The sequence below is a fragment of the Oppia nitens genome, unplaced genomic scaffold (genome assembly GCF_028296485.1).
Source record: "Oppia nitens isolate AA-2021 unplaced genomic scaffold, nextdenovo-longstitch-racon4-pilon3 scaffold13_pilon_pilon_pilon, whole genome shotgun sequence".
In the NCBI taxonomy this organism is placed as follows: domain Eukaryota; kingdom Metazoa; phylum Arthropoda; class Arachnida; order Sarcoptiformes; family Oppiidae; genus Oppia; species Oppia nitens.
This window is the reverse complement of record NW_026533192.1, coordinates 2,540,050-2,550,921: the sequence shown is the minus strand read 5'-3', so window position 1 is coordinate 2,550,921 and position 10,872 is coordinate 2,540,050. Positions and strand designations below refer to the sequence as shown.

At 24.6% G+C, this 10,872-nt stretch overlaps 3 protein-coding genes across 3 annotated transcripts; 2 read left to right on the top strand and 1 right to left on the bottom strand.

Annotated features, from left to right (window-relative positions):
• Nucleotides 1-4,073: 4,073 nt before the first annotated feature.
• On the top strand, nt 4,074-5,465 carry LOC128957577 (bcl-2-related ovarian killer protein homolog A-like). The gene is made up of 3 exons (XM_054303371.1): nt 4,074-4,904; nt 4,968-4,993; nt 5,460-5,465. Exons 1-3 carry the CDS (start codon nt 4,319-4,321, stop codon nt 5,463-5,465), a joined length of 618 nt encoding a protein of 205 aa, XP_054159346.1. The 5' UTR covers nt 4,074-4,318.
• A 2,323-nt stretch (nt 5,466-7,788) lies between these two features.
• Nucleotides 7,789-8,815, bottom strand: LOC128959748 (phosphatidate cytidylyltransferase, mitochondrial-like; the record flags this gene model as incomplete). Its single annotated transcript, XM_054305757.1, has 1 exon — nt 7,789-8,815. A coding segment is annotated over exon 1 (1,026 nt), but the record flags the coding sequence as incomplete, so codon positions are not given.
• A 102-nt stretch (nt 8,816-8,917) lies between these two features.
• LOC128959737 (eukaryotic translation initiation factor 3 subunit L-like) lies at nt 8,918-10,774 on the top strand. The gene is made up of 3 exons (XM_054305746.1): nt 8,918-9,036; nt 9,092-10,567; nt 10,632-10,774. The coding sequence occupies exons 1-3, from the start codon at nt 9,007-9,009 to the stop codon at nt 10,743-10,745; spliced, it is 1,620 nt and encodes a 539-aa protein (XP_054161721.1). The 5' UTR covers nt 8,918-9,006; the 3' UTR covers nt 10,746-10,774.
• The last annotated feature ends 98 nt before the right edge of the window (nt 10,775-10,872 follow it).

Sequence of the window (10,872 nt, the reverse complement as noted above, 5' to 3'; positions counted from 1 at the left end):
AAATATAATGACAATCATTAAATAATTATCGTATAATTGATTGATAATCATATCATTATTGATGTCACATAATATATACAATTATTTCACACAAACTTATAATTAAAATCAATGATTCAAATGATTCAAATAATTTGAAAGTCAATGCAATCAATGGATTGTTCACATAATGTATGTCTCAGAGCACAGGAGTCGAGTCGAGAGGACAGGCCTTACAATAGTCTTGACTAAAGAGTCTGTAAACTCATGTCTTATGTTATGTTTGATGAAAGTCGTGACTCACAGACATTCACAGCAAACAAAAACCGACTAAACATTGCTTTCAATGCTTTCAATGAATACAACGATCGACACTCTCTTCAAGACTTAGGTTAAGACTGAGTCGACTCAACCAACACTGGGATCACCACTGGAGAGGCATATATGACAGACATATCAGGCATTGCATACAAGTTATTATACAAACAACCACAAAGAATTCATATCATAACATTCCTCTACTTTTATACCATCCATTGAATCCATTGAATCCATTGGACTTTCCACTACTTTCTTTCATTTCTCATTACTTTTACTATCCATTACTTAAACAATAAATCTTCATTTGTTTCAAAACTACTTAATAAATACTATAGTATTCATTATATTATAATTTAAATTACAATTTTAAGTCACTGTTAACTAAATGAAAATTAAAAATAAATTGTAATAATTGCATTGTCATCACTTTAATCAATATATAAGATAAATCTCATCAATGTTTGCAACTTATTATTGTTGACCAAAAAATCATAACATATTCATAAAAATCACTCATTTTTAGTTTTATTATTAGTTTATTCAAGAATTTCATTAAAATTCATTATTTTTATAATTTATTACTGACTTATCTTTCATTATGAGCGATGATTTGTTAACTTTTAAATAGTTTTGTTTGTTTTTTTGTTTGTCATAGTGTGTCAAATATTATAATAAAAATACAGGACTGCATGAAAAGGTAAAAATATTTATTGCAAAAATATTAAGTGGATATACTGTAGAACCAAAAATACAATTTTTACAATTTTTTTTGAATTTTCATTATTTTTGTTTGTAATTTTCTCATTTTTATTATATACAGCATATACTGATATATATATAGTCAGTTATATTATGTATATAAAAAAGAGAATACTAAAAATAAATAAATAATTATAATTTTATTGTTACTTATATTTTAGATATTTGGTAAATAATTGATATATTTTTGTGTAAATATCAGATGTTTTATCAAAATATAAATAATTAATAAGAATTAACTATAATATACATTTATTTTTTACACATATATACATATATTTTGTACTTTATTAGTTAAAATAATATGTTTAATACATAGTAATCAAAAATGTAATTAATTGTAAATATTATTAACGCATAAAAATACTAACATATGTTTAACTATTATTTATATTTAATTTAATAATTTAATTAAATTTGTTTTTGACATTTTTTCAGTTTATATTGTTTTGTTTACTGTAAAATTTTAGACATTTATAGTATTAAAATAAAAACAAAAAGTGGTTTAAATTGAACAATGACTTTGAAATTGCAATTTTAATGCCCATAAGTTATATAGTAACTAATTTTGATTTGATATAACAAACAATTGTTTTATTATAAGCATTTTAGTTTAGTTAATAAACTATGAAATAATACTGTATATAAAACATATACAATAGCTAAATTCTTTACTATGATTAATATTTACAATATTATGAATTATATATTTTTTCATATTTATTGTTTTTAAGTGAAATTTATTGATTATAAATTAAAACTTATAATTTTGTTTTTTAATAACAAATATAAAAACATCAGAATTTATGTAAGTTATATGTTATTTTGTGTGTGTGTTTAATCGCATTGTCTATTATTAAAATTTCAAAAAATATTAAATAAAAATTAATGTGTCGCTTAAAAAATATGTTTTTTAATATAAAAATTGTATTAATTTAAAATTAATATCGGTTAATTATTTTTCCTGTAGTACCGTAAAAGTATACTGTAATTAAATATACTATAATTTAATTATTTAATATAAGTATACAACATAAAATCTATAATTATTAAGTTTAATAAAATTGATACAGTTAATACTTTAAAGTTTAAACTAATAAAACTAACAAATTAATGACCATGATAAATTTTTGAAAAGGTTATTCTCAAAAATTATTTTTCTTTATAATAAATCTGTTTTTACAATTTGTTATTGTTTTAAAAATAGTTTGTTTTTTATTTAATAACTATAAACAAGACTATTACAACAAAACCTTTAAGTGAAAATAATTAATAATATATTTAATAAAGTGTTAATTTTAATTTAAAAACAGCTTTTAGTAATAAATCAAAAATATAAATAATTAAAATATTAGTCCTGACATTAATAATAAACTAAAAAATATCCTTAATTTGTAATTAACTAACTTTTTAACCAATAGTATAATTGAATGAGACGTCACATTTGGCTAATGTAAAGATAATTAATAATAGTAATACTTAGTAAATAATAAGTAATAATAATAAATAGTATTATATGTAATATTAATTATATGGCAAATAAATAATATTGTAAGTTATTTATAATATTGTGATAAGTTATTTATAAATTAGTAATATTTAATACAATGCATTGTTTGTATATAATTGAAATTAAATTTATATTAATTTTTGTCAACTCATTGAAAGTGTTTCTACTTTTCAATGCATTGATTATGAGTTAGTGGTTATGTTTGAATCAAACATACGGTGTTTTCAACAATGTTTTAAACGTGTTTTAAGAGCTCAAATTTTTATACTATACTATATTATCAAATATATTGTTGTTATGTGAAGTACAGTATATATATACGGTATACAATATATGTATGCATATTATAATATATATAAACAAAATATTTTTAAAATGCTATGGTGTGGGTCATTACCGGCACTGCTTTGAATGTCTAGTAATATGTAGAGAATGTGAGAACCAGTTTAATAGTAGGGATTGCTGTGAAAAAATTTATGTGTTTTCTAATAATGTAATATAAAAGCTAAAAGTGCTCACAAACTTATACATATATTACTGCTGTTTATAACATATCGGCACTGATAGTGAAAGTATATTTAAATAACATTGCATAAGACATTGCATTTGAAGTAAATTTATGAAATATGTTTAGCAAAGAGTCAATTGCCGTCAGACAAGTGTTTTTTAAAAGCATAAGCACTGGTGAACGCTTAGCCTATCAATTGTAGGTAATCTAAGTTTTTGTTTGTCCGACAACACTCACGAAACTATTTGATTGCATAGTAGTTTCAAATTAAAGTTTAAATAACTTTTTAAAAACATTGTGTTTAACTTTAATATATTTGTTGGTATTTTCTTTGATAAGAATCAACGGCAACACAACAACAATAACAACAAACATAATAACATTAATACTAAAGTATTTTTACTGATAAAAAAATATTATTATTATTATCTATACTTGAGTTAAAATAAAGTTCATCAAAATCTGTTTTACAGCATTTTATAATTTAGTTACACTTCACTAATAATTGTGTTGCGTGTAATGCAAACTATTATTTATGTGTTTTTATTTAGGAATTTTATTTATAATTACTAGTAATGTTATTATATTAAATTTTATTAAATAACAATAGATTTCTTGACAATATTTTTTTGTATCAGTTGCTGTTATTCATCATTTATAATATCTTTATAATTGTAGTACAAATACAAACATGTTGTAAAAATAGTATTTTATATAAATTTCAGTTAATTGTATAAATTGCTACTACGTTTACAATGAAATTATTCATAATCTAAAATAGTAACTTAAGTGAAAGCATTATTGGTTTTAAGTGAATTCAAATAATTAATTCAATTGATAGGTTTAAAAACTAATAAATAAACAGTTATTGTATATTATAGAGATTTATTGACTTTTTAAGTGCTATTTTAAACAAATTCTTGTCTTTTAAATTCTTATATAGAATTATGTCAGAAGTAATGCAAGTTATTATAAATAATAATTCAAATCAAAGAAATAATTCATATGAAAAATATCAGAATTTAGTAACGAGTGAATCAATCAGCACTTCAAATGGTCAAACATTTACACAATCAGCTGTCACTACTACTACTACTATTACTACTACTACTACTACTACTACTACTATAAAGCCGTCGACAACAATAGCAAGCAATGGTCTGTTATCTCCGCCGCCAATCAATGTCCGTAAATATAGTCTTCCTTTGATAAATGCAAAGCAAATATCTCCGAATCAATATATGGAAAGTTGTGAACCGAGAAAATCATTTCAGTCGACAATTTTGGATAGTCTTGATCTGACCACTCATAAGAAACGATTATCTCAGGTGGGAATCGCTGTCAGTCATCACTTAACGTCAACTATTGGTCTTAAGCCGAGTCACAGCAATATTGTGAAGGAATCCAAGTGTTTGTGTTCGCGATTCATAAGATTTAAACTTAGAAAGAGTGGTATCATTGATAACAAGCGTTTTAATCTACAAAAACTACGGAATCTCTGCAATATTACTGTTGACTCGCGTACTAGTCTTGTGGCCAATCAGTTGAAATGTCTGGTCCTTGAGTTAGAGACAAATTATCCCAAACTATATAACAGTGTTCTCAATAATATAACATCTCATCCGTTAAAATCTGTTAATGAAATTCAATCAATTCTTCAGATAATATCACAAGAGTTGTTCCGAAATGACATAACGTGGGCTAGAATTGCGGCACTTTTTGCTATTACTGGTGCACTGGCTGTTGATTGTGTACAAGTAGGTCATCCGGAATATATACTTCCTATTATAGACACATTTACAGCATTTGTTGATAGAGATATTGCAGGTATTTAATTAATTGTATATTAATTAGTTTAATCAAAATAAATATTTGATATTTTGGATTAAGGTTGGATCGCACAACAGGGAGGTTGGGTTTGTATTTATTTATTTCAAATAAGTTAATATTGATTGTATTACTAATACTACAGTATGTTATATTGTATATATTAATAATATAAGTTTAACATATTTTTATCAATTTAAAATTAGTTTTTAATTTGCTATAAATACTATAAATTTTATTTTATTTATATAAAAATTAATACATGGTTTTGTTGAAAAAGATAATAGGTTTGTATAAAAAAATTTACAGTAAATCATTTTTATAATTAATTTCATAAAACTTTATATCATTTAAGTTTATGATAATTATTTAATAGATTAAATAATTATATCATATGCAGTATACACAATATTTTTACTTATGACTATAGTCACACTATAGTATAATTATAATCCAATATTATTAGTTTTATTTTAATATAAACAGTAAAAATTATATATAAGAACTTTAATTACTCATAATTTGTGACATATATTTAGCCGATTTTTGTCTTAGGCTTAATTGCGGACAAATTGAAAATTGTTTTATTTGAAATTTTAATTTTATGAATGTTTTAGAATATAAATTTTAAAAATTATTAATTTTATTTTTTTTATTTCTATAAACTATATTATAATATTTTAAAATGTTAAATTAAGTAAACTTATTAGTATATGTATTTCAACAAATATTTATTAATTAACAATAAACTAATAATTTGTTTAATTCTCATAAATATAGGATTCATTGATATATTGGTTTCGTTCCGATAATCACTACAACAAAGCCATTAATTATATGTTGTTTTTATTTACAATCATATTTTGGATTATATTTACATATTTTATTATATTTTAAATTTTTGTTATTGATTTTAATTAAATTTATTTTATTATTTTGTTAATATTTAATTAAACCTTAAAAAGATTATGAATAATTGCAAATTTATAAATTATACAAAAAATAACATTAGTTATGTTAAATCTGCATTAATTATTACTTTACAACTTATAAATTTATATAAATATTTTTATATTAGATAGTATTTATAAATAGGTAAATATTTAGATAATTTTAAGTAAATCGATATTTTATCAAATTTAAATGTCAAACAAATTAATGGAAATTAATAAGTTTTTGTTTTGTAAACATATACCCATACAGTACTTATAATAAGATTACTACTTATTTTGATTACACAATTATTTTAATAAAAATTATTATCTGATGTTTGTTTTCTAATGTTATTTTCTAAACATTTTCTAAACAATTTCTAAAAAATATCATTGTTATAACATAACATAAACATTATGATTGTATTGTTTTGAAAAACAAATATTAAAAACATTTTATTGCTTAACATATTAACTATATAAACAAACTATATAAGAATAGTTTATCTTAAATAATTGATCAAAAGATAAAGTATAGAAATTTTTAAAAACATTTAAAGCATTTAATAATAACAATAAAATCTTTTATCTATTAAGTCATTTTTATTATAATATAAGACTCTAAAACAAATAAAAATAAATTGAAAATTTAAAAATATAATTTTAGATAAAATCGATGTATTCATTATTTATTTGCAAAAACTTTTTGGTAAAATGAAATTACTTTATAGTATAACTGAAAGTTTTCTGTAATTATAAAAATATATTTATTTTTCAATAAGTAGTTATATAATAAAATGTTAATTTTATTAATCAAAGGATTTGTCAGCAAATAAAATAAATAAGATTGTGATGAATCGTATTATATGAAAACAGTAAAATTTTAACTTGAAATAACTTTTAACTAAATAAAGATATTTAAAATATTTTTGTATTTTACTAATAAAAATAGTATCATAATATTTATCATATGTGAAAATTAAGTTGCTATCACTCAATAGTATTAGATTATTATAAAAAGATTATAAGTGTATATAATATCCAGTTAGTATATAACAATAAGTTTAACGTAAAATTATTATATTTTTGCATTAATAGTCATAATTTAGTAGATTACTATCTATTGATTAAGCCTTCATTAATTGATTAAGTTTTCATGATAAAAACTTTAAAATAAATTTTTATTGTATTATTTATGATTATATTGTAAGGTAACTATGGTTTACATTTATACAGTATATACTTAAATATAATTAAATTTATTTTCAATTAGTTATGAATCACAAATCAGTATTTAATTTTAAAGCTGTTTTTATTTATATTCTATTACAATTAAATTTAAGTGTTATTTTATATTACTAATATTGGTATTTAAATAATAATTGCTTAAAAATTATTTATTTTTATTGATAATATAAAAATTATAACAATAACTGTAATAATACTGTAATTTATATAATATAAATTAATAACTGAAATATAGAATTATTCTCGTATTTTAAGTAATCCTTTAATACTTTTTTATTTTTATTTACTTATACAATAAAGTTGTTGGATATACAGTATATATAAAATTGATAAAACTATTTACCATAATAAAACTTTTTACTTAAAATAAACTTGATACAATCAAGTCATATTACAGTATAATGTTATAAATAAAATCACAAAAATAATTTAATTTGAAATATTTTATGTAAAATTTATTGATTTGATTGGTTTAATAATTAACAATACAAAGTATTTTAATATAAATTAAATGATTTTACAATTTAAATATATCTAAACATAAATTTAATTAGTATTATTATTTAATTTATTATATAAAATCATATGCAACTAATTTATTAATGTCAGACTATTATAAAATAAAACATATAATAATTTATAAACTACTGTAAAACAATAAACGATAATTAAGTTTATTTATTTTTAAATTTTTTTTTAGCTTTTGTTAATTTTGTTTGTAAATCAAGACTTTTATACATTTTATATAACTTTTTGGCTGAATATTGAATTGATTTGTTAAGTCCAGCCGTGAAAAGTCCTTTAAGACTTTGTGCAGTACTTGATTTTTCGACAATAGTTTTAATGGCAAACTGGATCTGTTCTCGACATTCAAAACTATGAGCCAAACTGTCAAATAGATAGTCCACATCAGCGAATTGATGATCATTGTATTGATTCCACTCTTTAATTAATATCTCCTCCAAGGATTTGGGTAACATATTCAAGTGGTAGAGTTTGGCTTTCGGTGAACAGTCTTGTGAATAGATCCGAGAGTTCGGATCCCAAGTGACCAATTGGGACAATGCTTTCGATGTCAATATTGGTTGATATAAGTGACGAAAATTATCAATTTGTGGTAAAACTAACTTTTGGATCTTTTGTCGGTCTTCTCCAATAGTCATCCGAAAGTCGCCGATGTATGAAATGTTAGCGATTCTCATATAGAGTTCCTCTTCGGTAAACCTTTCGGACAATAAGAGTAACGCCGCGTGAATTGCATTTTCGGTATTCTTGTTGATCGCAACCGACAACTCATTAGAGTTGGGTTCGATGAGAGTGACCACCGGTTTATGCAAACGTCCGCTTATATACAATGTCTGCCAATCGAGACAATCACTAATCAGTTGTTTATTTGATATCACACCGTATTTAATAAGATGTCCATTAAATGGGATCAAAGTATTGAAATATACATAAGCGCTAAACTTTTCCTGAATAGTGGACAACCATTTCGGTCCCAATGAACCTAACATTGAATAATGATTTCGGTTTTTGATTAGATTGTGATAATGAAAGTCTAGAGAGTCTTCGGTTACAACAATCAAATCAATCATATTTTTGTCGGTATTTTTGACTACATTTTGATTGAAAACACCCGAACCGTAAGCAAATGCATACGAGAGTCGAGTCGGGAACTGTTGGATCAGTTGCTGTAAAAGAGATTTGGAGACATTTGAAGTGAATGTCATTATCGGTCACCAAATTATTGGCCAAAACTTTTTCGGTCACTAAAACATTGAAAGCATTTGTTTTGAATTTATTGCAAAACTATATTTTCATTATAAAACTTACGTTATTTGTGACCATTTAATGATTGAATGAATGACAACGTGTTTGTCACTAATTGTCTGGTCTTTACTGTAAACACTTGATCCCCGAAAATGTCTTTTTATTATGAAGAATATGAAGAGGTAATCACTTTGTTTGACTTATTTACTTCATATGATAATCAATTGTTATATTTAGGACTTCAACAATCCGTCTGATCCTTATGTTAAGGATAATTTGGATTCGCGTCCCGACGGGGGTTACGGCCAACATATGATTCCCGATTTGGTTCAGGACTTCTTGCTCTTACTCAAGAAGGCTATCATTGAGCGCAATGTTTATGACATTCAAAACTTATATGAAAACACTTTTATCAAACTCTCTGAAAGCTATTACTCTGACAGTCCGTGGCCTGAAAAAGAAGAAGTAGAACATCTGATGCCAGAAGACAACAATATATTCATTATTTTATATAAAGAACTGTATTATCGACACATTTATGCCAAGTGTCAGCCAACTCAGGATCAAAGATTTGATTCGTACTTTAATTATTGCCATTTGTTTAATTACATCTTAAGCTCTGAAAAGCCGGTTTTGTTGGAACTGCCAAATCAATGGCTTTGGGATATTATTGATGAATTTATCTATCAGTTCCAATCGTTTAGTATTTATAAAGGCAAGTCTCAGAACAGATCGGCTGAAGATGAAGAGCTATTGGCTGCAAGTCCTCAAGTCTGGAATGTCCATTCTGTTATTAATGTATTGCACTCATTGGTCGATAAATCTAATATTAATGAACAACTAAAAGAGTATAACAGTGGTCGAGATCCGGATCAAGTGGCCGGCGAGTTTGGCCGACAACCGCTATACAAAATGTTGGGTTATTTCAGTTTAATTGGTTTACTTCGTCTTCACTCACTGTTAGGCGATTACTATCAGGCCATCAAAGTGTTGGAGAACATTGACCTCAACCGTCAACAGTTGCAAATGATGGCAACGGCTCCAGTGCTTGCGTGTCAAACAACTACTTTCTATTACGTTGGCTTCGCTTATATAATGATGAGAAGATATTCAGATGCTATTCGCACTTTTACTAACATTTTGGTATATCTTCAGCGCACTCGACAAATGTATCATCAGTACCGCACATTTCAAATGGACTTAATTGAGAAGCAAACGGATCAGATGTATAAACTATTGTCAATATGTCTGGCATTACACCCCCAAAGGATTGATGAAACAGTTTTGTCGCATATGAATGAAAAAATGTCGGATTCGATGCTGAAGTTGCAAAGGGGAGACCTAAAGGAGTTTGAAAATGTCTTTAAACTGTCGTGTCCTAAATTTCTGTCACCAGTGGTCGGTCATTATGATAATCCACTTTCAAATCAACCCTCGGGTCCAAAAATTGATCCGTGGAAACATCAGATGAAAGTGTTTCTTGATGAAGTTAAACAACAACACCCGCTTATGGAGATCCGCTCTTATCTAAAGCTATACACAACAATGCCTATCGAGAAATTGGCTAATTTTGTTGATTTGCCTGAAGATGAGTTTAAACGCAATTTGCTTTGCTTTAAACATAAGATGCAAAACCTTGTTTGGACTAAAGGACAGTCGGGTCTCGACGGAGAGTTTCACTCGGGATCTGATGTTGACTTCTATATCGAAAAGGTTTACAATTAGTTTGTTATTTTAAACAATTTATATAACCGTAAATTTATTTGTATTTTTCAAGGATATGATACATATCGCTGACACTAAAGTTGCCCGACGTTATGGTGACTGGTTTTTGAGACAAATCCATAAGTTTGATGAACTCTACCGAATCATCAGTAATATTAACGTTTAAATCAATATTTTATTTAAATTTAATTCAATAAAATCTGTCAATTTTTTGGTATTTGAATAATAAAATAAAATAAATTTCAATTTTGGTATATTTGTATAATTATTTTGAATACTTATAAATTGTAGCA

What these genes read in the sequence shown, in the direction of transcription:
- LOC128959737 (XM_054305746.1), top strand. Translation starts at nt 9,007, where the DNA reads ATGTCTTTTTATTATGAAGAATATGAAGAG. An exon ending in ATTATGAAGAATATGAAGAG is followed by an intron (nt 9,037 to 9,091) that starts GTAATCACTTTG and finishes TGTTATATTTAG; the next exon opens with GACTTCAACAATCCGTCTGA. An exon ending in TTGACTTCTATATCGAAAAG is followed by an intron (nt 10,568 to 10,631) that starts GTTTACAATTAG and finishes GTATTTTTCAAG; the next exon opens with GATATGATACATATCGCTGA.
- LOC128957577 (XM_054303371.1), top strand. Translation starts at nt 4,319, where the DNA reads ATGGAAAGTTGTGAACCGAGAAAATCATTTCAGTCGACAATTTTGGAT. An exon ending in TGTTGATAGAGATATTGCAG is followed by an intron (nt 4,905 to 4,967) that starts GTATTTAATTAA and finishes TTTTGGATTAAG; the next exon opens with GTTGGATCGCACAACAGGGA.